The following is a 24,370-nucleotide window of genomic DNA, read 5'->3' on the forward strand; positions in this document are numbered from 1 at the left end:
CCTCCCTTCCTTGTGCTCCTGCTCCCCTCTGCGGTTGTGCCTGGAGGTGCCCTTTTCTTCCTACCCTCATTGCTGCCTCATGGAGCTGGGTCCCACGTGCAACTTGTTGTGGGGCCCCTCCAGCTGGCCCAAGGGCACAGCGGTTTACATCTTGAGGAGCGTTGTGCGTGTGGTACCAGGACTGGGTGGGGAAGTCCTGTGAGAAGGAGGTCCCACTCAGGTCTGTCCTACAGGGGAGTACAACCTGACAGTGCTCGTGTCCAACACCTTTGAGAACCTAACGCAAGTGGTACCTGTGAGCGTGCGTGACGCGCTGCCCACCACGGTCATTGGCATGAGCAGCAGCACCCTGGTGGCCGGCCAGCCTGGTACCTTCTACCCGCACCCTCTGCCCTCCCCTGGTGGTGTCCTGTATGTGTGGGACTTTGGGGACGGCTCCCCTGTCCTGATGCAGAGCCAGCCAGTGGTCAGCCACACTTACATGGCAACAGGCACCTACCACATCTGCCTGGAGGCCAACAACACGGTGAGCAGGGTGGTGGCGCAGGCAGAGGTCCATGTCTTCCAGGAGCTGCGTGGCCTGAGTGTGCACCTGAGCCCGGCTGTAGAGCAAGGCGCCCCTGTGGTCGTCAGCGCCGCTGTGGAGATGGGTGACAACATCACGTGGACATTTGACATGGGGGATGGCACAGTGTTGACAGGCCCTGAGGCCACGGTGCAGCATGTGTATCTGCAGGCACAGAACATGACGGTGACAGTGGCAGCAGCCAGCCCTGTGGGTCACTTGAGCCAAAGCCTGCCTGTGCAGGTCTTTGTCTTAGAGGTGCTACGCATAGAGCCCATGGCCTGCCTCCCCACACAGCCCGAGACCCAGCTGACAGCCCATGTTACTGGGGACCCTGCTCGCTATCTCTTTGACTGGACCTTTGGAGATGGCTCCTCTAATGTGACCATCCAGGGGCACCCGACAGTGACACACAACTTCACTCGTAGTGGCACATTTCCCCTGGTGCTGGTCCTGTCGAGCCATGTGAACAAGGCACATTACTTCACCAGTGTCTGTGTGGAGCCTGAGGTGGACAATGTCACCCTGCAGCCTGAGAGGCAGTTTGTGCAGCTTGGGGACGAAGCCCAGCTGGTAGCCTCTGCTTGGCCCCCATTCCCCTACCGTTACACCTGGGACTTTGGCATTGAAGACAATGCCCAGGTCCGTATTGGGGGCCCTGAGATGACATTCACCTACAGAGATGTGGGCTCCTACTTGGTGACGGTCACTGTGTACAATAATGTCTCTGCTGCCAATGACTCAGCTCTCGTGGAGGTACAGGAGCCTGTAGTGGTCACTGGCATCAAAGTGAACAGCTCCCGTGTGTTAGAGCTGCAGCAGCCCTACCTGTTCTCCACTGTGGGCCATGGGCGCCCTGCCACCTCCCTGTGGGAGCTGGGAGATGGCAGGCAGCTTGAGGGCCCCGAGGTCACCCATATCTATAACAACACAGGTCACTTCACCGTCAGGGTGGCCAGCTGGAATGAGGTGAGCCGTAGCGAGGCCCAGCTCAATGTCACAGTAAAACGGCGTGTGCGGGGGCTCAGTGTCAATGCCAGCCGCACAGTTGTGCCTCTGAACGGCAGCGTGAGCTTCAGCACCTTGCTGGAGTCAGGCAGCGACGTGTGCTATTCCTGGGTGCTCTGTGACCGCTGCACGCCCATACCCGGGGGCCCCACCATCTCCTACACCTTCCGCTCGGTGGGCACCTTCAACATCATTGTCACAGCTGAGAATGAGGTGGGCACTGCCCAAGACAGCATCTTCATCTATGTCCTGCAGCTCATCGAGGGGCTGCAGATAGCAGGTGGAGGGGGCAGCTGCTGCTTCCCCACCAACCACACGCTGCAGCTGCATGCCATGGTGAGGGATGGCACCAACATCTCCTACAGCTGGGTCGCCCAGCGGGATGGCAGCCCATCCCTGACGGGCAGTGGTAAGAGCTTCTCACTCACTGCACTCGAAGCCAGCACCTACCACATCCAGCTGCGGGCTACCAACATGCTGGGCAGCGCCTGGGCCAACCGCACTGTGGACTTTATGGAGCCTGTGGGGTGGCTGGCTGTGGCCGCCTCCCCCAACCCAGCTGCTGTCAACACGAGCGTCACCCTCAGTGCCAGGCTGACTGGTGGTAGCAATGTCATTTACACATGGACTCTAGAGGAAGAGCTGAGCTGGGAGACCTTGGAGCCGTCTGTCATCCTTGCCTTTCCCATAGCCGGCCTGCACCCAGTCAGGGTCACAGCTGGGAACCAGCTGGGCTTGGCCAATGCCACCATTGAGGTGATTGTGCAGGTGCCTGTGAGTGGCCTCAGCATCAGGGCTGGTGAACTGGGCAGCTTTGTGGCAGTCAGCTCCACTGTGTCCTTCTGGGGGCAGCTAGCCACAGGCACCAATGTAAGCTGGTGCTGGACTGTGCCGGGTGGCAGTGAGCATAGCCCGCACGTTGCCGTGAGCTTCCCAGATGCTGGTGCCTTCTCCATCCGGCTGAATGCCTCCAATGCGGTCAGCTGGGCTGTGGCTGAGCACAGCCTCACAGTGCAGGAGCCTGTTGTGGGCCTGGCTCTGTGGGCCAGTAGCAAAGTGGTGCCACCTGGGCAGCTGGTCCACTTTCAGGTCCTGTTGTCCGCTGGTTCAGATGTCGCCTTCCACTTGCAGGTTGGTGGGGCCACCCCTGAGATTCTCCCCAGGCCCCATTTTTCCCACCGTTTCTCCCAGGCTGGAGACCACGTGGTGAGTGTGCAGGCTGAGAACCACGTGAGCCGGGCCCAGGCGCAGGTGCGCATCTTGGTGCTGGAGGCTGTTGGTGGGCTGCAGGTGCCCAACTGCTGCGAGCCAGGCATGGCCACGGGCACTGAGAAGAACTTCACAGCCCGGGTGCAGCGGGGCTCCCGAGTTGCCTACGCCTGGTACTTCTCCTTGCAGAAGGTTCAGGGTGACTCGCTGGTCATTCTGTCAGGCCGTGATGTCACCTATACCCCTGTTGCAGCGGGGCTGCTGGAGATCCAGGTGCGTGCTTTCAATGAGCTGGGCGGCGTGAACATGACGCTCTCTGTGGAGGTGCAGGATGTCATTCAGCACGTGGAGCTGAGGAGTGGCCGCTGCTTTGCCAGCCGCTCAGCCCGATTTGAGGCTGCCACAAGCCCGAGCCCCCGGCAAGTGGCCTACCACTGGGACTTTGGGGATGGGGCTCCAGTGCAGGACACAGAGGAGCCCTGGGCTGACCACTCCTACCTGCAGCCTGGGGACTACCGAGTACAGGTGAATGCTTCCAACCTGGTGAGCTTCTTTGTGGCACAGGCCACGGTGACTGTCCAGGTTCTGGCCTGCAGGGAGCCCGAGGTGGATGTAGCCCTGCCCCTGCAGGTGCTAATGCGGCGCTCCCAACGGAACTACCTGGAGGCCCACGTTGACCTACGGGACTGTGTCACCTACCAGACTGAGTACCGCTGGGAGGTATATCGCACCACTAGCTGCCAGCGGCTGGGGCGTGTAGCACAAGTGGCCCTGCCTGGTGTGGACATGAGCCGGCCCCAGCTGGTAGTGCCACGGCTGGCACTTCCTGTGGGCCACTATTGCTTCGTGTTTGTGGTGTCATTTGGGGACACGCCGTTGGCACAGAGCATTCAGGCCAATGTGACTGTGGCTGCTGAACGCCTGGTGCCCATCATTGAAGGTGGCTCCTACCGTGTGTGGTCAGACACGCAGGACCTCGTGCTGGATGGGAGCAAGTCCTACGATCCCAATCTGGAGGATGGTGACCAGACACCACTAAACTTCCTCTGGGCCTGTGTGGCCTCAACTCAGGTCAGCCACATGGCAATACATCCTCTCTGCCCCTCAGACTTGTGCTATGTCCAGGGAATGCCCAGCACTCCACATGGTCTTGGACTGGGCCTTGGTTCCTGCATGGGACCAAGGAGGGGACCAGCTCTTGCCCTCATAGTTCCCTGCCCTGGACTGGCCAGGAAAGCCCCAAGCCCTGTCTGCATTGAGGCTGGATGTGGGTCTCATACCTCACTGTCTCCCTCATTTGTGGGCTGCAGAGTGAGGCCAGTGGGTGTCTGCTGAACCTTGGGCCCCGTGGGAGCAGCGTAGTAACCATCCCTCGGGAGCGCCTGGTGGCCGGTGTGCAGTACACCTTCAGTCTCACAGTGTGGAAGGCGGGCCGGAAGGAGGAGGCTGCAAGCCAGACGGTGGGTGATGCCCCTGTCCCAGTGGACCGAGCCTAGACAGTGTCCTAACAGTGCCCAGCTCTACTCCCCTTTCTTTCAAGGGCTTGATAGTAAATATCCCCCTTTGACATGGCCTCCTTCCAAACCAGGGTGCAGCTCCCCGTGAGATCTTAAGGGCCATGCAAGCTCTGGTGTGCTGTAGACAATGGCTCTGTGCCAGCTGGTGCAAAAAGCAGACAGTGAAAAACTGGTCTGCCTCCTGCTGTAGAGGCAGTCACTGTACCCAGGGTGTACATGTCTTTGCTTCTGGATGGAAGGGGCCAGTTCTTGCCTTCATAGCCTTCTGCCCTGGCCAGGAAAGTTAGGACCACAGTGCAGGTGGTGGCCACTCTGTGGGGCAGGTCCTGCCAGTGGGGTGTGCTGGGGCATCCTGGGGAGATGTCTCCCCACCACCAGGCCTTCTCAATTGGCCTGCCCAGGAGACACTCCTACCCAGAAAAGTCATCTCCAGAAGAGGGCATACCAGGCAGGTAGGCTGGCTGGGTTGTCTTACCCAGGCCCTGCCCAGGGCAGTAGGAGCACAGCATTGTGTGGACTGCTTAATGCCTTGGTTTGTTCACTCTAGTTGTGTCACCTGCCAGTCTTAGCAAGCCCCTGGGCTGCAGGCAAGCCCCACTGGCTTCTTGCTCCTTAGTGGACTAACCCCTCCCAGGACTGGGAAATGGAAAGCCTCCATCTCTGCGCTTTCCTTAGTTTGGACCTGAGAGGTCTTCCGTGACTGCCCCCCCGCACCCCCCACCCCCCCCACCCCGCCCGCCTCCAGGTATCCATCCGGAGCGGCCGGGTGCCCATTGTGTCTCTGGAGTGCGTGTCCTGCAAGGCGCAAGCAGTGTACGAAGTGAGCCGCAGCTCCTATGTATACCTGGAGGGCCGCTGCGACAACTGTAGCAGCGGCTCCAAGCGAGGGGTGAGCAGCGGAGGCAGGGCGGTGGGCGGGGCTGTCGGTGGCCCTGGCCCTGTTCTCACCCAGACTTATTCGCTGCGTCCTGCAGCGCTGGGCCGCACGCACCTTCAGCAACAAGACGCTGGTACTGAACGAGACGACCACGTCCACGGGCAGCTCTGGCATGCGACTGGTAGTTCGGCAGGGTGTGCTGCGCGACGGTGAGGGCTACATCTTTACGCTCAGCGTGCTGGGCAGCTCGGGTGAAGAAGAGGGCTGTGCCTCCATCCGCCTCTCGCCCAACCGCCCGCCGCTTGGGGGCTCCTGCCGACTCTTCCCACTGAAGGCTGTGCGCGCGCTCACCACCAAGGTGCACTTCGAGTGCGCTGGTGAGTGCGGGCCTGGGGGCGGGCCAAGGGCGGGCAAGAGACCTTGCTGACGCTGTGCACCCTGCAGGCTGGCGCGATGCGGAGGATGCGGGTGCCCCACTGGTGTACGCCCTGCTACTGCGGCGCTGTCGACAGGGCCACTGTGAGGAGTTCTGCGTCTATAAGGGCAGCCTCTCAGCCTATGCCGCTGTGTTGCCACCTGGCTTCCGGCCTCACTTTGAAGTCGACTTGGCTGTGGTAGTGCAGGATCAGCTGGGCGCCGCAGTGGTTGCCCTCAACAGGTGAGCTGGACCCAGTGGGTGGGGGGAATGTGGTGAATGTCACTGGCTCATGGCGCACCTCTGCCCTGTAGGTCTCTGGCCATTGTCCTTCCAGAGCCCAATAGCAGCTCTGTGGGCCTCACCCCCTGGCTGCACAGCCTGACCGCCATTGTGCTACCTGGGCTGCTGAGGCAAGCTGACCCCCAGCACGTCATTGAGTACTCGCTGGCCCTCATCACTGTGCTCAATGAGGTCAGTGGGGTGGGCCAACAGGGATCCCCCAGCACCTGCTCTATGGGGCCAGAACTCGTGACATCCTCACAAAGATCTCATCTTTGGACCCTCAACTAGCTAAATCCCTGCTGTCCTTGAGAGGGTGTGTGTGGGTGTGTAATACTGGGAGTTGAACTCATGGCCTGTGCACTTTAGGCAATCCTCTACCACTGAGCTCTATCTCCAGTCCCCTAAAGTCCTTGAAACGATAGTGTCTACTCTCAGCAGCCAGCACATGCCAGGCCTTCCCCATTGTCAGGTCCAGCCGAGCCTGCAGGGTGACCTGCACATGCCCTGTTCTGCCCTTGAGGAGACAACTCTGGGCTTTGAGTCCCTGACTCACAGCAGCCAGTGCAGAGCCGTGTGTGACTGGGTACCTCCCCACTAATAGCCCCTGTGCTCCCCACTCATTCCAGTATGAGCAGGCCCCAGACATCTCAGCCGAACCCCACCATGAACGGCAGCTGCGAGCCCAGGTGCGCAAGAACATCACAGAGACCCTGGTGTCCCTTCGCGTTAACACTGTGGATGACATCCAGCAGATCACTGCTGCGCTGGCCCAGTGCATGGTAGGGTAGCCAGGAGCAGCGTGCCCTCCAAACACCCAGGCCCTGTGGTAGCATTAGCTGTGCATACTGGATCTCCAGCCTAGGAGCTCCTTTCCTGGCCTGTGCCACTCCTCTGCTGCTGCTGCCCAGCATAAGTGCGAAGTGTTCCCTTGATGGTCCTTTAGGGTGGCCCAGAAAGAAAGAATAGTCCACGTATAGGGAGTGGCTGGCACAAAGTTTCTCCTTTGTGCCTTCCTCCTGGACCTTTGGTCACACCCCACTTACTTAGCCCATCTGATGTGGTGTCTACCCATAGGTGTTCATTGCCCCAAGTCTCAACTCGTGAGCAGGGCAGGAGACATCTGCCAGGGTGGGGAGGGGATGGCTCCAGAGGCTGGAGAGTAGGGCCAAGTCCTCAAGAGTATAGGGCAGCAGAGCGCTTTCTGGATGGAGGCTGCCCTGTTGCTCTGTGGCCTGTGTGGCTGGACCAGAGCCTCAGCATCTGCCTTAACTTTCAGTTGTGTGAAAAGACACTCTGGGTGGCTGGTAGGGCCACATTACGTGGGTCCCAGGAGGAGCCTGGATGTTCCCCGGGGGTGGGAGGGTCCATAGATTCACACACAGCAGGGAGGGTCTTGGTGCTTCAGGCCTGGGCAGGTGCTACAGCTTGAGCCAGGGCACCTGGAGGCAGGCTGCCTGCACGCTGGCACGTGTGAGTGGGCAGCCTGCTGAGTGTGGGCAGAGTGGGCCTGGACTCTGCCTGGCCTCCACACAGGTGTCCAGCAGAGAGCTCGTGTGCCGCTCCTGTCTGAAGACAACGCTGCACAAGTTGGAGGGGATGATGCGCATCCTGCAGGCAGAGACCACCGAGGGCACTGTGACCCCCACCACCATCGCAGACAGCATCCTCAACATCACAGGTGTGGGCAAGGGCCTCCCCTCCCCCAGCCTCCAGCAGTCTGCGCCGGGGTCCCCAACCTCCTGTGCCCATCTACAGGTGACCTCATCCACCTGGCCAGCTCGGAGGCACAGGGCCTCCAGCCCTCAGAGCTGGGGGCTGAGCCGCCCTCACTGATGGTGGCGTCCAAGGCCTACAACCTCTCCTCGGCTCTCATGCGCATCCTCATGCGTTCCCGTGTGCTCAACGAGGAGCCACTGACCCTGGTGGGCGAGGAGATTGTGGCCCAGGGCAAGCGCTCAGATCCACTGAGCCTGCTGTGTTACGGCAACACCTCGGGCCCTAGCTGCCATTTCTCCATCCCGGAGGCCTTCAGCGGGGCCTTGTCCAACCTCAGTGACGTGGTGCAGCTCATCTTCCTTGTAGACTCCAATCCCTTCCCATTTGGCTACATCAGCAACTACACTGTCTCTACCAAGGTGGCCTCCATGGCCTTCCAGACACAGGCTGGTGCCCAAATCCCCATCGAACGGCTGGCCACAGAGCGTGCCATCACAGTGAAGGTGCCTAACAACTCAGACCAGAGTCCCCGTGCCCCTGCAGGCTCTGCCATCGTCCAGCCCCAGACCTCAGTCAGTGTTGTGGTTACCCCAGACAGCAGCAGCCCTGAGGCGGGGCTGCACCTGCAGGTCACCTATGTGGTACTCAGCGGTGAGTATCATGGGCAGCATGTGGCCCAGCTTCCCTTCCTCCTAGCCTTGTCCCTGGGGAAGAGAGACTCTCAAGCTTGTGGGTGCAGTTCAGGTCTGCCTCCTGCTATGTGGGGCCTGCTTGAAGGGCATTTGGGGCAATGCAGGAGCACAGGCTGCTCCAGTGTGGAGGCTTCTGCAGCCCTATGCTCAGATGAACTCTCAGGCCCTGTGGCAGTAGGCCTCAGAGGGTGTCCCAGGGTGGGCAGGCTTCCTGGATGGGCATCCAGTGCCATGCACACTACCCCCAGAGCGCCACTTGTCTGAGGAGCCCGAGCCCTACCTGGCAGTCTACCTGCACTCGGCGCCTCAACCCAATGAACACAACTGCTCAGCCAGGAGGAGGGTCAGCCTGGAGGTGCTCCGGGGTGCTGACCACAGGCCCTACACCTTCTTCATTGCCCCGGGGTGAGCACCTTCTATCGGGCTGGAGAGAATGGGGCCTGGAGTGGGCTGGGGCAGGATGGACATGGTTTGGTCTGTATTGGCCAAGGTCACGTGGGCTCTCCAAGAATCAGTGGCAGCAGAAGACTGGGTGACTGGCCAGGCCCAGCATCTGAGGCAAGAACATTCCAGGCCTGGATCCTGGAACCCAGTGGAGTCTGGCTGTGATACCTGCCCTGTCCTTAGCAGGACCCGAGACCCAGGCGGGAGTTACTACCTGAACCTAACCAACCACTTCCACTGGTCAGCGCTGGAGGTGTCCGTGGGCCTGTACACTTCCCTGTGCCAGTATTTCAGCGAGGAGGAGATGATGTGGAGGACCGAGGGGCTCGTGCCCCTGGAGGAAACCTCGCCCCACCAGGCTGTTTGCCTCACCCGCCACCTGACTGCCTTTGGTGCCAGCCTCTCTGTGCCCCCCAGTCGTGTCCAGTTCACTTTTCCTGTGAGTGGCCCATTCCTTGGTCTCTGCAGGGTGAGAGGGCTGAGTGGACTCCAGCTCTATCCTTGGGGAGGCCTGTGAATGACCCCCCTGGGTTGGCGGCTCTGTCTTCCCAGGAGCCGGCCAGTGGCGTGAACTCCATTGTTCTGCTGACCTGCACTGTGTGCTTGCTGACCTACGTGGTCATGGCTGTGATCCTGCGCAAGCTGGACCAGCTGGATGTTGGCCGGGCCCGCATCATCCCTTTCTGTGGGAGGGGAGGCCACTTCAAGTATGAAATCCTGGTCAAGACTGGCTGGGGCCGAGGAGCAGGTGAGGGGGGACGACAGTGGATGGGAATCTGGGACTTGCCCGCTCTGGGCCCCAGCCGCCATCCCAGGCTCTGGCAGCTTCTGCAGTGATCATGGTGATGGGTGTTCTGCAGGTGTTCAGGCTCCCAAGTGCTGCGCAGCGGGCTGGCTCGTGGAGGCTTGAGGTGACCTCACAGACCCTGGTCGTCCTTCGTAGGACAGTTGTGGGTGGTCCTTGCTCTGCATTGTGGGGCTGCAAGCGTGGGCTCAGGCAGACGGCGAACATGAGTTCAGCCACCAATGAAGGTTGTTCTGTGACCTTTGAAATTTCTTTCAAAACACATGCAGTAGGTTCACCAGTGTGAGCTCCACATGTGTCAGGACACACAGGGAAACGCGTGTGTTCTTAGCACACGACTTGATGCGAGCTCCAGTGCTTGTTGCCTCATGCAAGCCTTCTGCCTTGTGTGCCTCGGGAGTGAGCCCTTCTGTGCCTGGCGAGTGTCACACTTGAGGCCTGCCGACTTCCAGCGTTTCCCTTCTCCTGGTGTTTGGTACTTTGCACTGTCTCCCTGCATTCCTTGGGAGGTTTCCTCAGTCCCTGACCTGCTGGGACAGCCACCTCCTCTGACCACCTCCCTGACCTGGGGGAGTCGGTCTGGCACTTGTCGCCTCTCGAGTGTTGGATAGGGCAGCACAGCCTCCTTCTGGCCACCCCTGCAGCAGCTCCGATGTCCTTTGATTTGAATTTCAGTGTTACCATTTTTCTTTCTTTATTTTTTTTTCTTCTGGGTGCTGAGGATTGAACCCAGGACCTCATGCATGCTAGGCATACCCCCTACCACCCAGATAGACACCTGTGGCCTGCCATTTTTCATTTTTAGCTGTATTCTCACTGGTGTTGTCTAATTCTGTCTTTGATTATCCATTTTTCAAAACTCGCATGAGTTAGCCAGGTGCAGTGGCACATGCCTGTAATTCCAGTGGTTCGGGAGGCTGAGGCAGGAGGATCGAGAGTTCAAAGGCAGTCTCAGCAACTTAGTGAGGCCCTGAGCAACTCAATGACACACTGTCTCTAAATAAAATACAAGAAAGGGCTGGAATGTGACTCAGTGGTACAGCCCTCGCCTAGTATGTGCAAGGCCTTGTGTTTAATCCCAGGTGCCACTGAAAAACAGCACAACTGCAGAACAGGGGCTCCCGTGCTTGTGACTGGATAACTTGCCTGGTTCCGTATGCAGTGGGCAGCAGACCCAGCTCACCTTTCCCATCCCCAGGTACCACAGCCCATGTGGGCATCATGCTGTATGGGGCAGATAGCCGGAGTGGCCACCGGCACCTGGATGGGGACAGAGCCTTCCACCGCAACAGCCTGGACATCTTCCAGATCGCCACCCCGCACAGCCTGGGCGACGTGTGGAAAATCAGAGTGTGGCATGACAACAAAGGTCTGGGGCGGTGCTGCCATGCCCTGTCCCCACTAGCACCCCGCAGCCTTCACCTCATCCCGTCCCTTCCACAGGGCTCAGCCCCGCCTGGTTCCTGCAGCACATCATTGTCAGGGACCTGCAGAATGGCCGCAGCACCTTCTTCCTGGTCAATGACTGGCTGTCTGTGGAGACAGAGTCCAACGGGGGCCTTGTGGAGAAGGAAGTGCTGGCTGCAGGTGAGGCTGCCAGCCGCAGGTGAAGATGCTGCTGCCTCGGGCGGGGCTGGGGGCTTTCTGCAGCCTGCTGTGTCTCCTCCCAGGTGAGGCGGCCCTGTGGCGGTTCCAGCGCCTGCTTGTAGCCGAGCTGCAGCGGGGTTTCTTTGACAAGCACATCTGGCTTTCCATGTGGGACCGGCCACCTCGGAGCCGCTTCACTCGTGTCCAGAGGGCCACCTGCTGTGTCCTCCTCTTCTGCCTTTTCCTGGGTGCTAATGCTGTGTGGTATGGGGTCATGGGAGACGCCACCTACAGGTGGGTGCCTGTGGGTCAGGATGGTTTCCCTCGCCCAGTGCCTTGGGCCCACTGCCCATCCTAACCCAGCCTGGGTTTTCTCTCCTGCCACAGTGTGGGACCTATGTCCAGTCTGATCCCACCCAGTGCTGACACAGTTGCTATTGGCTTGGTGTCCAGCGTTGTCGTCTACCCTGTCTACCTGGCCATTCTGTTCCTCTTCCGGATGACCCGGAGCAAGGTGGGCTGGGGCCGGGGCTCAGAGCTCCAGGGTAGAGCGTGAGCCCCTTTGTTGGGCTGAGAACTATGCTGCCCAATGCAGTGACCAAAGGGGAAAAAAATCAGAGAACCAAAAGCCAATTCTTTGTAAAGGTCAACAAAATAGACAAAATCTTAGCTACACTGACCAAAAAGAAGACAGAGAAGACTCACATTGCCACATCATGAATGAAAGGGGACGTTGTCATGCACCTCATGGAAATTTATAGGACAGTCGCAGAACACCATGAGTCCTGCCTGCCCCAGGCAGAGAAGAGCAGGGGACCTACCGCAGAACTGGAGGCACTGCCAGAGCAGCCCCAAGAAGTAGGTGGAGCATCACAGTGAGTGAGGAGGCCAAAGTGGCATCCACAAACAAAAGCCAGGCCAGATGGCTTCGTGGGTGAATTCTGCACAGTTAAAGATTAAATAGTCATACCAGTGCTTTTCAAACTCCTCTAACAAGAGGAAGGGACACTTCCTAACTTTTCCATGAGGCCAGCACTGTCTTAGCATCACAGCCAGACAAGGAGATCACAAGGAAAGAAAAGTGCTGCACTGTCCTTTACAGAGGCACACCCCTGCTCCTCAGCAGTGCAGTGCACATGGAGCCTGCAGCACCAGCGAACCAGCGAGGGGCACTGTGGCCAAGGCGTTTGCCCCAGGGCTAGAGGACAGTACTATAAGCAAAATCAAAGCTTTTTTTTTTTTTTTTTTTTTTTTTTTTTTTTTTTTTAGTGTGGTGCTAAATATTGAACCCAGGGCCTTGCATATGTGAGACAAGCACTCTACCACTGAGCTACCTGCCCAACCCCAAAGATTCATTTCTTTAGTTGTACTAGGTCATATTTCAAGGGCTTAAGGGTGACATGTAGCTGGAGTCTACCGTGATGGTGTAGGTCTGGAACATGCCTATCATTCTAAACATTCTTGCACAATACCGGTCTGGATCATCATGTCTGCTTGGGAGATGGCTTATCTTGCTCCCCTGAGCAGGGGCCAGAGCTGGCTCCTGCTGACCACCTGTGGTCTCCTTGCAGGTGGCTGGGGGCCTGAGCCCCACCCCCACAGGACCTCAGGCTCTGGATGTGGACAGCTGTCTGGACTCCTCTGTGCTGGACAGCTCTTTTCTCACCTTTGCAGGCCTCCGTGCTGAGGTGAGACTCCTGCAGGGGTCGTGGCACTGCAGGGGTTGTGGCAGGTGGAGGCCGTGCCTGAGCTGGGGTCCTGCTGCCTCAGGCTGCCTGCACTCTAAGGCATCTGTGTACTTGTCAACAGGCCTTGGCTGGGCGAATGAAGGGCGACTTGTTTTTGGATGATTCTAAAAGGTAGGGCTGCCTAGAGGAACCGTGAGCCTTGGCCTAGGCTGGCTGTGCCTGTCTGTGTGCCGTCTTCCAGCATGTGTGGTCTCTGGTGTTGTCATGTTGTCCCCACAGGTCTGCTCAGGTTACCCATGCCCCTGTGCTCAGTGCCTGCGTAGCTGTGTGTGTGACTAGGCTTGGTTCAAGTAGATGCAGAGGTGTGTCCCCTGCCTGAACCCTTGCTGATCCGTGTCACCCCACAGCCTAGTGTGCTGGCCGTCCAGCGAAGGCACACTCAGTTGGCCAGACCTGCTCAGCGACCCATCCATCATGGGCAGCACCCTGCAGCGCCTGGCTCGGGGCCAACTGGGCCATGGACTAGGCCCAGAGGAGGATGGCCTCTCTCTGATCAGCCCCTCCTCACCTTCCAAATACTTCTCAGCCTCAGGTGAGCCAGGGTGGGAAGGAGGGAAGGCCTGAACCCTGAGTGTCCAACCCTGCCTGTTGTGTCCTGCTTCCTTTAGACGAAGACCTGATCCACCGGGTCCTGGCTGAAGGGGCCGGCAGCCTGGCTCCTGCCCAAGATGCCCATGTAGAGTCAGACCTGCTCACTGGCCTGTGAGTGCTCGTTCCTGAGGGAGAGGTCATCCTGAGATGGGTCTGGTTGGGGCAGTGGGAGCCCAGACCAACTAGCCCTGCTTCCCGTCTCGGAGGGATGAGGGCTTCCCTAGGATGTGCTGGGCAGTGGGTGTGTAAGCAGGAAGCAAGGGGAGAGTGGCCATGGTGTCTCTGAGCTCCCAGCACCACACCCACCTGACTTAGGAGAGGCTTGGGAACTGCCCAGCAGATGAGTGTGGGCCATGGCAGTGCCCCTGCCTGGGAGGTGTGCAGAATCCATGGTTCTTGCCCTGTGCCTCAGGCCCAGTGCTCCAGGGGAGAAGACGGAAGTACTGACATTGCAGAGGCTGGGAGAGAAGCAGCCACCCAGCCCGGACCTGACTGGGCAACAGCCCCCGTTGGCAGGGTTCTCCAGGACAGGTGCGCTCATAGGTCAGATACCCCTTCCATACCCTCCCTCTGGGCGTGCAGTCACACAGCTATCTCTGTCCTCAGGACTATCGGAGGGTCTGCGGAAGCACCTGCTGCCCACATGGTGTGCCTCCCTGGCCCACGGGCTCAGCCTGCTCTTGGTGGCTGTGGCTGTGGGGGTCTCAGGGTGGGTCGGTGCCAGCTTCCCCCCAAACGTGAGCGTCATGTGGCTCCTCTCGAGCAGCTCCAGCTTCCTGGCTTCCTTCCTCGGCTGGGAGCCACTTAAGGTGAGTGGGTTGGCAGGGAGTGGAGCCATTTAAGGTGAGTGGGTTGGATGGGTGGGGCCGCCGGCCTCTTGCTGGCTGGCTGATGCCACCCGCACCTCAGGTCCTGTTGGAAGCCCTCTACTTCTCATTGGTGGCCAAGCGGCTGCACCCAGATGAAGACGACACCTTGGTGGAGAGTCCAGCTGTGACCCCCGTGAGCGAGCGAGTGCCCCGGGTGCGCCCCCCCCATGGCTTTGCACTCTTCCTGGCGAAGGAGGAAGCCCGCAAGGTCAAGAGGCTACATGGCATGCTGAGGGTGAGCTCAGGCCTCAGCAGCAGCACCTGCTCTCCATCCCCCTACTCCTAGTTCCTGGCCAGCACATGCATGTCCCCCTTTCTTGACCACAGAATGCCCTCTGGTGGGCATTTGAAGTGCTGCAGCTCCTGCCTTGACTCCTCACCCCTTAAACCGACCAGCCCCCCTCCATGCTGCTGGGCATCCCAAATCCCTGCTCCCATTCACTTTTTTTTTTTTTTTTGGTGGGTCATGGGGGGTACCAGGGATTGAACCCAGGGGCACTTAGCCACTGAGCCATGTCCGAGCACCTTATTTTTTATTTTGAAACAGGGTTTCACTGAGTTGCTTAGGGTCTCACTAAGTTCCTGAGGCTGGCCTCGAATTTGAGATCCTCCTGCCTTAGCTTCCCAAGAACTGGCATTCCAGGTGTGGGCCACCATGCCTGCTCCCACTTGGCTTTATAGGGCCCTGGGCGCAGTAGCCTTGTTCTTCAGTTGCTTGTGTCTGCCTCCAGGAGAGGCCCTGGTGGGGCATTTGTGCCAGATACCCTGGCCAGGGATGGTTTGCTGACCAGCAATCCTAAACCCCTGCCCTGATGCTATGGCCTGGGATCCGCTCACAGCAACACTATCCCTGTCCCCAGAGCCTCTTGGTGTACATGCTTTTCCTGCTGGTGACGCTGCTGGCCAATTATGGAGACGTCTCGTGCCACGGCCATGCCTACCGTCTGCAGAGTGCCATCAAGCAGGAGCTGGATAGCCGGGCTTTCTTGGCCATCACTCGGTAGGGACACCCCAGGACACACACTTGTCTGTTGGGCCAAGGTGACACTGATGCCCACCAAGACCAACTTTGATCTTGCTTAGATCAGCCCAGCCCCTTGAAGACATTTGGAAATATCTAGGTACATGTTGGTTGTGAGCAATGAAAGAGCTGCGACCAGTGTCCAGTGAGCAGAGACCAGGGAGACTGCTATGCGTGCCACGGTGCACAGCACAGCCCTAGGACAGACAAGGCACCATGCTCTAGCCTTTTCCTCTCATGCTGCAGCTATAGAGCTTTCTGGGACTCTGGCCAAGTGGAACAGGGAAGCCACTGGCTGGAGTGTGACTCTGTCTTCCTCTGATGGCAGGTCTGATGAGTTCTGGCCATGGATGTCCCATGTGCTGCTGCCCTACGTCCACGGGAACCAGTCCAGCCCCGAGCTGGGCCCCCCGCGGTTGCGGCAAGTGCGGCTGCAAGAAGGTGAGGCAGGTGGAGCCGTCCACACTTACCCTTGCTCCGTCCATACTTACCCTTGCTCCGTCCATACAGCTGTGGCTGCCATATTTCAGCTGCACAGCTTAGCTGTGTGATGTTCACCCTCATCCTGACTCAGCTTCCTTTCTGTAAAACAAGAGAGGACACTATCTACCTCCTGGGTTTCTGGGAAGGTTCTGGGAGGTCAGGCAGCATAGGAGCTTAACCCAGCTGGTAGAGCAGTGACCTTGCCTGTTTGGGGTGTGACCGCGACCTGGGGTCCTCTGCATTCTAGCACTCTGCCCAGACCCTCTGGGCTCAGGAGTGCCCATGTGCTCAGCCGCAGGAGGCTTCAGCACCAGTGACCATGGCATTGGCTGGCAGAGTGGAGCCCACAACGACTCTGAGTCCTGGACCTACTCTGCTCCTGACATGCTGGGGTGAGCAGAGCCAGGGCCCTGGGGCCCCTGCAGGTGGGAGGGGGCCTTTAGAGGAACCCCTCGCCAGCCGCTGGCTCCCAGGTGCCTGCAGGCTGAAATGGCTCCAATACTGGTCCTCCCCACAGTGCCTGGTACTGGGGATACTGTGCCGTGTACGACAGCGGCGGCTACGTGCAGGAGCTGGGCCTGAGTCTTGAGGAGAGCCGTGCGAGGCTGGGCTTCCTGCAGCTGCACAACTGGCTGGACAGCAGGTGGGCACTGCTGGTCCCAGCAGCTGCTTCCCCTGCAGGCCTCTGAGCCTCCCTCCCAGTCAGCTCTCCGTGGCTTTGTCACTAGTCTTCCTGGGAGGCCTCCTCACTGGCCAAATGCAATGACCACGCCCACCATCCTGCGTCGCGCCCCCTGCCCTCATCAGGCCCTCTCTGCATGACCTATCCCTCCGTGCAGGAGCCGTGCAGTGTTCGTGGAGCTCACGCGCTACAGCCCAGCTGTGGGGCTGCATGCCGCCATCACGCTGCGCCTCGAGTTCCCCACCGCTGGCCGCGCCCTGGCGGCCCTCAGCATCCGCCCATTTGCACTCCGGCGCCTCAGTTCCGGACTGTCGCTGCCCCTGCTCACCTCGGTAGGCAGCTCCCTGGCAGGGCTGGGCCTGGCCCCTCCACCTGAGGGGTGGGGTCTCCTCAGTTCTGGCCCGCCCCTCCCCTCCCAGCCGGCCCCTCCCCTGCAGGCTCCTCCCCGCAGGACCCTCCCCTACAGGCCCCTAACCTCACCTGCGGCCACCCACAGGTGTGCCTGCTGCTGTTCGCAATGTACTTCTCAGTAGCGGAGGTGCGCACCTGGCGCAGACAGGGCTGCCTTCGCCTAGTGCGGCCTGGGGCCTGGGCACGGTGGCTGCTGGTGGCGCTGACCGCGTCCACGGCGCTGGTGCGCCTGGCCCAGCTGGGTGCCGCTGACCGCCAGTGGGCCCGCTTTGTGAGCGGTCGCCCGCGCCACTTCACAAGCTTCGACCAAGTCGCACAGCTGAGTGCCGTTGCCAGAGGCCTGGCCGCCTCGCTGCTCTTCCTGCTCTTGGTCAAGGTGAGGACGGGAGAGGCAGGCACGGGGCTGGGCACAGACCCAGCGCCGCAGGCTGACGCCCCCTACCTGCAGGCTGCGCAGCAGCTACGGTTCGTTCGACAGTGGTCAGTTTTTGGCAAGACGCTCTGCCGCGCCCTGCCGGAGCTTGCAGGAGCCACCTTAGGACTGGTTGTGCTCGGCGTGGCCTATGCCCAGCTGGCTGTTCTGGTAGGTGACTGTGCTAGGGACCCTCCGGGAGGGCCTTGGCCTGGCCACCCCCTCACTCCCTCACTGGTGTTGCTTCCCCACAGCTGGTCTCCTGCATGGACTCCCTCCTGAACGTGGCCCGGACACTCCTAGTGCTGTGCCCAGGGTCCCGGGGCCCCATCCTGTGTCCCGCTGATTCTTGGACCCTGTCCCCGTTGCTGTGTGTGGGGCTCTGGGGTCTGCGGCTGTGGGGCGCCCTGAGGCTGGGCGCGGTCCTCCTGCACTGGCGCTATCATGCCCTGCGGGGAGAGCTGTACCGCCCAGCCTGGGAGCCTCAGGACTACGAGATGGTGGAGCTGTTTCTGCGCAGGCTGCGCCTCTGGATGGGCTTCAGTAAGGTCAAAGAGGTGGGTACGGCCCAGTGGGGGGGAGAGGGACGCACCCTGGGCCCCGCGAGCCCAGGGTGCAGCCGGACTGACCGAGCCCCTGTGCCGCCCCCAGTTCCGCCACAAGGTTCGCTTTGAAGGAATGGAACCACTGCCCTCGCGCTCCTCCCGGGGCTCTAAGTCCTTCCCAGGCGCACCCCCACCCAGCGCTGGCTCCAGTGCCTCACACCCCTCCACTGCCTCCAGCCAGCAGGACGGGCTGAGTGTGGGCCTGGGCCACCCGGGGCCACGGGGGGAGCCTGAGCCAGAGCCCTCCCGCCTCCTTGCTGTGTTTGAGGCCCTGCTGACCCAGTTTGACCGCCTCAACCAGGCCACGGAGGATGTCTACCAGCTGGAGCAGCAGCTGCAGAGCCTGCGAGGCCACAGGAGCAGCAGGACTCCCACCTCACCATCCCCCAGCGCCAGGCCACTCCTGCCCAGCCACCCTGCCCAGCCAGGTCGGGGTATGGACCTGGCCATAGGACGCAGCAGGCCATGCCTGTGGGCTAAAAACAAGGTCCACCCTAGCAGTCCTTAGCCCCAGGAAATCTGGGCCATGCCCCTTCTTTGGGGCAGGGCCTGTGGCTTTGCTCTGGCCCCTTGGAGCCAGGGTGGACACCGCTCAGTATTATCTTCTGCCACCCTCAGGGTTTCGGGTCGGGCAGAACAGCTACACACAGGTTTCCCAGGGAGCAGGCGGGTGGGTCTGCCTGTCTCTGGGCTTCAGCACTTTAAAGAGGCTGTGACCAGCCAGGACCCAGGGCCCCTCCCTGCAGGAACAGCAGCATTGGACCAGCGAGAACCTGGCTCTGAGTCGCTAACTTATTTCCCCCAGTCCTCAGGTACAGCAGGCTGTGCCCGGCCCACCCCTGGGCAGCCATATCCCCTCGCTAAGGATCCAGGCTTTCAGGAGAGTTGAGCTGCACCTCCTGTGGTCCGCCCCTAAGTTATTACCTCTCCTTTCCGCCCCCGCAGCGCACTCACCTCCAGTGCCCCGCCCCCCGTCATGCGTCTACCATTAGTAATTTATACAGGGTTAAAATGTGTGTTTTTCTATGTCACTATTTTTCACTAGGGCTGATGGACCTAGTGGTTGAAGCTAGGTCCTGTGGCTGGGTCAGAGTCTGGGGCACAGCTGCCCTGGACCACCGCACCCTTTGTTTCACTCCCCTGCCTAGGGCCTGGTGGTGACAAGGCAGCACCCAGCCTGCCGGTGTCCGGTCTAGGCAAGGGCAGGAGTGAAGGGCGACAGGCAGGCAGGGGAAAGGACCCTACTGGGGCTGGCTCCCAGGACTGGGGAGGTGAGCGTGTGATAGTATGAGTGTGTGAGGTGGAGGCCTGGGTGTGAAACGCACCAGGGCTCCACTGATGTGGAAGGGGCTGTCCCCAAGAGACCCAGGATCTGAGCATGCTCACTTCTGGGGCCACAGCTGCAGGTATAGCCTCAATCCTGCCCCCAACCCCACAAAATGGACAAAGTCAAATAAAGGAGCTGTCTGACTGCTACCTGCACCTGAGTCTGAGCGCCGGGGACACATGGCCAATTTATTTTCATGTATACAGAACACTGTCCATCATCCTGTGGGGGGACAGGGAGGAGGTGGCCACAAGCCTGGCCACAGCAAGCCCTGGGCACATGCTTGGCCTCACACAAACTCTGTGAAGTCGTCCACTGAGGAGATGAGGCGCTTCCGCTGGCCTGCCTCACAGGTGGCTGTGGCCTCAGCTGGGGCCTGAGCCTGGACTCTGGGGTGGGCTGTGGACTGCATCTGTAGCAGAGGCAGGCTGGGGTTCGAGTAGTGGGCTTCCTCACGGATCTGAGGGGGAAAGAGGGCCTTGGCAGCAAGCCCAGGAGGGGTGGCACACTTCCCAACCCTTGTCAGCACATCTCTGAGGGAACCTCATCCGTCCTACCCGGTGGCGGAGCCGCTTGATATGGCGGAGCCGGGCGATCCACTTGGAGGGGTAGATGTCGGTGGGGTTGGAGCGACTGTGGTGCACCTGTGAGGCCATCTGGGGCCGGGAGGCAGGGTGGTCAGCCCCCATCTAGGGCACGTGCCTGCCATCCCGCCCCGGGATCTGCCTTCGCTCACATTTGCATGCAGGGCCATCTGGCGAGCCACAAAGGGCAAGTTGCGGTCAGACACAATCTTGGCCACGCTCGTGTCCACAAGGCCCTCCATGTCTGGGGAGATAGATGCTCACACCGGGCTCGGCCCCTGTGCCACCCCACCTATCCCCAAGCCTCACCTTTCCTGCACTGCAGTGACAGCAAGTTGCACTCGTAGTCCAGGGGTGTAATGATCACGTGGACAAAGTTGAACTGGCCCTGCCCAGAAGTGGGAAAGGGCCATCCTGTCAGCAGCATGTCTGTGGGCCACTCCTGCCTCACTGACCTCAGTACCAGGCTTGTTGGTGATAGAGGCTCATGACCTTGATGGCAACACTCTGCTACCTGCCTTTGTGCTTGAATTTGCTCCTCACCAGCCTGGGGACAGCCATACCCAGCCCACTCCAGACCTGACCCGGACCTCAGGACATGCTGGAGCACTTAGATCCACAGGCACACAGCTCCAGTACCCCCACACACTGCCCACCAACATGGCCCCATGGTCTGCCATGAAGACAAAGCAGGCAGGCCTGGCCTCCACGCTGCCACATAACCTACTCCCAGCCATGACCCCTCAGGTGGGCCTGGGCACCCCATCCCAGCTGTGTTGCCACCTTGGTCTCTGACCTGTCCAAGAGGGAAGATGTAGGTGACAGAACTCAGGTGTTGCCTGGGCACCCAACACACAAGGACCCTACTCACCTTGATGGTGCCCAGCTTGAAATCCTCCCCAGAGTCATTGTAGATGATGGAGACAAAGTCATTGCCCAGGTGTCGCTTCTTGTCACAGCGGTGCTTGTCCACGTCCTTGGTGGGCATCAGCGTAGCAATATGGAAGACAGCTGTGGGCAAGTGAGGCTGGACTGGGTGGTAGGCACAGCCCCAGGCAGGGCAGTACAATGCGGGGTGTAGGGCTAGGGTCAGAGGGTCTCAATGGAGCTTCCCGTGCCTCCCACCAGGCAGCCCCTGGATTCTCTGGCAGCTGAGGGCCTACTGGAGCCACAAACTCATGCCCCTGCTGGCACACAGCTCCCCGCTGAGGGCAGCAGCTCAGCCACTGCCTGCACACCAGCCCTTGTGCTGCACCACCCAGCCCTCAGGAGTGACTCATGCACAGGAGGTGTGGCCCACCTTGCATGATGTCATCGTGCCAACAGTAGGTGAACTGGCCATCCTCGCCACACACGTCCAGGCCACCCAGGTACACCTTGTCGGGCTGGCAGTCCTTGAGCTCGATGAGCCTGCCAAGCCCTGTCAGGAACTCTGTGTACCTGTAGGAGCCGTGCTCATTGGAGAGGATGGCCAACTCGCTGTTGCTCTGTGGGGAGAGCCAGAGGAGCGGGGTGGCACCCAGCCCAGCCGTCAAGGGTCCCGAGCTCTGCTGTTGTCCACACTCCATGCAGGCAGCTACCCAGCCAGATGGCATGGTACCACCCTGGACTCCTGCCTCTCCCATCCCATATTTAGCGGGCCAACAAATTTTAGGTTAGTGCTCTCTTCAAAATACACCCAGAATGCTGAGACTGTAGTTCAGTGATCTCTACATTGCTTGCCTAACATGCAGGAGCCCTGGGTTCCATCCCCACCCAAAAGCCTAGCCCCACACCCCACCCACTCCACCAAGGCTACCAGACAGGCGGCACCCCAGCTCCTGCCACCTTCTTGTGCTCATTCGGGGCCAGACCGCTCCAGAGGCCTTTGCACCTTCTGTTCTTGAACCTCTCCCCACAGTCCTCACGACTCACCTACCACATGCCTAAACATGAGCCTCACAGCTGAGTGCCTGGCACAGGGCTCCACAAACACCATCAGAGGACAAGGGAGTACCCAGAGGAGGGGGCAGAGGGTGCAGATTCCCCCACTGCCCCAGGAGGAAGCCCACAGCCCACCCAGCCCGAGAGGGCCTGCCAGCCCAATAGCCTCACCTGGCCTTCGCCCACATACAGCACAGCAATCTTGTGTGTGTCATACGAAGGGATCTGGTCAAGGAGTTGCACTGACCGCTCGAAGGACTGCAGCCACACAGAGCCTGTCTGAGCCCTGGCCAGGGGCCACCCCACAGCCCTGCCCACCCGATAGAAGTGCCCTATGTGGGTGGGTTGTCCCTGCTACCAACTGGGCTCTGACCACCACTGCCCAGAGCAGGGACCTTCCTGGGGAGGAGGGTGAGCCTACCTCATTGGGCAAAAGGATGGGCTTGTTGGACTCATCACCAAAGAACGGCGAGTGGTAGAGCTGCAGGAACACGAAGCTGGGGAGGGGTCGGTGGTGAGGGTGGAGCTGGGGCTCAGGGCCACCCCTGGGAGAGCAGAGGTCCAGCACCTAACTGGCCAAGGGAAGTCAACAGGACCTGCCCTTGGCCTGCTCTGCCTGGGGTGACTCAGCTACCCTGTCCCCAGGCACTGTCTGGGAGCTGCGGATGGGAGGAGGCCTACCTGGGGTTGATGCCGGGCACTTTCTCAGCACTGGAGGCTGCAGCTCTGCTCTTCAAAGTGTCCCTCTCCACCCTCTTGCCCCTGCGCGATGGGGCTGAATCGGAGATGGTGTAGCCTCGGGGCCGGAGGCCACCGGGAGAGCGGGGGCAACTGGATGGCAAAGGACCCTCGGGTACGGTAGGGGCCCGGCCCTCTTCACCTGGGGCTGCCCAGGCCATACTTTCCCCATCCAGGATCCCAGACTGGGATCGGGCCTTGGCCTCAGGGCTCAGCCGGCCAGCATCAGCCTTGTCCACAGGGTTCCCAAGGATGTCCTGCAGTGTTTGCAGCTCAGGCGAGGAGCTGGACTTGCTCAGGGGCTGTGATGGCTGGAAGGAGGGGTCCACAGAGGGCCGGCCACCCTCAGAGGAGACTGCTGTCTCAATTGGGATGCCCCCCGCAGCCAGCTCCTCAGTGTGGGGCTTCTCCTCCTGACTGGAGGCTGAGGATGACTGTGAGACCCCGAAGAGGACCTTGGTCAGGTTTCTCCAGAGGCCTCTGTCCGCATCTATGGTCCCCACACACCCCTGGGCCCATACTGAGCAAAGGATCTGGGACCCCATGGACCAAGGGCACTGCAAATGGGGGCCACCCCAGACAGCCACAGGGAACTCAGATGGCCCCAAGTAGGAGGAATGTGGAATAGCTAGCTATTTTTTCAGATGAGAAACATAAAATTCTGCCAGGTTCACAGGGCGAGCTAGTGTGGGGCCAGGAGGTCTGGTGCAGGCTGACTCTCACCTGCAGGTGCCCCCCCCCCACCTCCCTGGTGCAGGGCTCTGTCCTGGCATCTTCCGTGACACTCACCCTGCTGTAAGTCTCAGAGCGCCGGCAACGCCTGTCTGCACTTAGCATTGCCTCCAAATCCTCCAACTCGGGGGGCTGCCCTGGTACATGAGTCTCGCCTGGACTCCCCTCCTCCAGAACTACAGCAGAGTCTGAGAGAACACAGAAGGGGCTGCTGGGGGCTGGGTCAGGCCCTGGCACTCATGTGGCCTCAGAATACCAGGCTCTTCCCCACCAGAAGGGACAGGGCTCTGCCTGCTGCTGTCAACATGGAGCAAGATGGGGAGAGGTCGCTGGACCCTTGCACTGGGGCCTCCTATGGGATCACAGGGGTCACTGGGCACCAGCTCTGCCCACCCAGGTGTCCACCAGAAGCCACCTCTGAATCTCCAGCAAGGTGGGCAGGTGAGGGCAGGACAAGGAAGAAGCCCCATTCAAGATGGTCTCAGCTTGGGAGGGGTGCAATCCCTGAGACCAGCCCCCAGAGATCCAGGAAAGAGGCTGAGCTTCTCCAGGACTTGGGACCTGAGGAAGAGGCTGATGTGGGGGACAGCACCATCGACAGACTGAGCCCACTGTGAGGCCAGAGGCTTGCCTTCAGGTCCCAGCCAGGCCCACAGCAGGTATGCTAGGAGTGAGGGACCAAGGTCCCTAGACAGCATTTTCCACACAGCATCAGGGCAGCCCGTGGGTGAGAAGCAGCCAAGGGTCAAAGCAGTCCACACACGGCAGCCCACTCACTGCACACTGCCCTTCCTGCCAGTCTGCAGGGACCCTGGCCAGCTGTGACGAAGGCAGATGCAGGCCACCATGAACCAGGGCAAGGTCAGCTCAGCTGGGCCCTAAGGCCAAACTTGGTACCCAAGAGCTGCCACCCACTGGCACCAGAGACCAGGCCACCCCACCTGCTGGAGGCCACGTGCAGCGTGGAGCAGGGCTCGGCACAAAGGGCACAAGTCAGGGGCTCCCACTGCAAAGCAAGGCATCTGCACAGGTGTCCTCATGCAGTCGGGACCCTGCTTCCCGAGGGCGGCGAGGCTGACAGGGTCATGGAGGGGTGGCCAGATGAGGGACGATGAGAACAGCGT

At 60.2% G+C, this 24,370-nt stretch overlaps 2 protein-coding genes across 14 annotated transcripts in view; one reads left to right on the plus strand and one right to left on the minus strand.

Annotated features, from left to right (window-relative positions):
* Pkd1 (polycystin 1, transient receptor potential channel interacting) overlaps nt 1-19,418 on the plus strand; it is a 41,819-nt gene extending 22,401 nt beyond the window's left edge. Inside the window, exons 15-46 of one of the 4 annotated variants that reach the window (XM_076840375.2) lie at nt 234-3,853; nt 4,093-4,242; nt 5,045-5,188; nt 5,274-5,553; nt 5,621-5,834; nt 5,906-6,065; nt 6,503-6,655; nt 7,410-7,554; nt 7,632-8,243; nt 8,533-8,689; nt 8,912-9,167; nt 9,281-9,476; nt 10,732-10,902; nt 10,977-11,120; nt 11,204-11,414; nt 11,508-11,634; nt 12,692-12,808; nt 12,930-12,979; nt 13,216-13,400; nt 13,477-13,570; nt 13,872-13,990; nt 14,066-14,268; nt 14,369-14,563; nt 15,189-15,328; nt 15,678-15,790; nt 16,080-16,224; nt 16,350-16,475; nt 16,672-16,846; nt 17,011-17,301; nt 17,374-17,508; nt 17,592-17,894; nt 17,989-19,418. In XM_076840375.2, coding sequence (XP_076696490.2) covers nt 234-3,853; nt 4,093-4,242; nt 5,045-5,188; nt 5,274-5,553; nt 5,621-5,834; nt 5,906-6,065; nt 6,503-6,655; nt 7,410-7,554; nt 7,632-8,243; nt 8,533-8,689; nt 8,912-9,167; nt 9,281-9,476; nt 10,732-10,902; nt 10,977-11,120; nt 11,204-11,414; nt 11,508-11,634; nt 12,692-12,808; nt 12,930-12,979; nt 13,216-13,400; nt 13,477-13,570; nt 13,872-13,990; nt 14,066-14,268; nt 14,369-14,563; nt 15,189-15,328; nt 15,678-15,790; nt 16,080-16,224; nt 16,350-16,475; nt 16,672-16,846; nt 17,011-17,301; nt 17,374-17,508; nt 17,592-17,894; nt 17,989-18,450 — 9,593 coding nt within the window. In that variant the 3' untranslated portion in view covers nt 18,451-19,418. The remainder of the gene's footprint in view (nt 1-233; nt 3,854-4,092; nt 4,243-5,044; nt 5,189-5,273; nt 5,554-5,620; nt 5,835-5,905; nt 6,066-6,502; nt 6,656-7,409; nt 7,555-7,631; nt 8,244-8,532; nt 8,690-8,911; nt 9,168-9,280; nt 9,477-10,731; nt 10,903-10,976; nt 11,121-11,203; nt 11,415-11,507; nt 11,635-12,691; nt 12,809-12,929; nt 12,980-13,215; nt 13,401-13,476; nt 13,571-13,871; nt 13,991-14,065; nt 14,269-14,368; nt 14,564-15,188; nt 15,329-15,677; nt 15,791-16,079; nt 16,225-16,349; nt 16,476-16,671; nt 16,847-17,010; nt 17,302-17,373; nt 17,509-17,591; nt 17,895-17,988) is intronic. The other 3 variants (XM_076840377.2, XM_076840378.2, XM_076840376.2) reach the window with 3 other exon arrangements.
* A 12-nt stretch (nt 19,419-19,430) lies between these two features.
* Nucleotides 19,431-24,370, minus strand: part of Tsc2 (TSC complex subunit 2) — a 34,819-nt gene continuing 29,879 nt past the window's right edge. For all 10 annotated transcript variants that reach the window (XM_076840386.2, XM_076840388.2, XM_076840385.2 and 7 more), the window contains 10 exons: nt 23,304-23,434; nt 22,458-22,948; nt 22,198-22,273; nt 21,948-22,034; nt 21,154-21,340; nt 20,725-20,864; nt 20,163-20,241; nt 20,006-20,097; nt 19,827-19,925; nt 19,431-19,729 (listed from right to left, as the gene is read on the minus strand). In XM_076840386.2, the coding sequence (XP_076696501.2) occupies nt 19,559-19,729; nt 19,827-19,925; nt 20,006-20,097; nt 20,163-20,241; nt 20,725-20,864; nt 21,154-21,340; nt 21,948-22,034; nt 22,198-22,273; nt 22,458-22,948; nt 23,304-23,434 (1,553 nt within the window). In that variant the 3' untranslated portion in view covers nt 19,431-19,558. The remainder of the gene's footprint in view (nt 19,730-19,826; nt 19,926-20,005; nt 20,098-20,162; nt 20,242-20,724; nt 20,865-21,153; nt 21,341-21,947; nt 22,035-22,197; nt 22,274-22,457; nt 22,949-23,303; nt 23,435-24,370) is intronic.

Source organism: Callospermophilus lateralis, chromosome 19 (genome assembly GCF_048772815.1).
Source record: "Callospermophilus lateralis isolate mCalLat2 chromosome 19, mCalLat2.hap1, whole genome shotgun sequence".
In the NCBI taxonomy this organism is placed as follows: Eukaryota; Metazoa; Chordata; class Mammalia; order Rodentia; family Sciuridae; genus Callospermophilus; species Callospermophilus lateralis.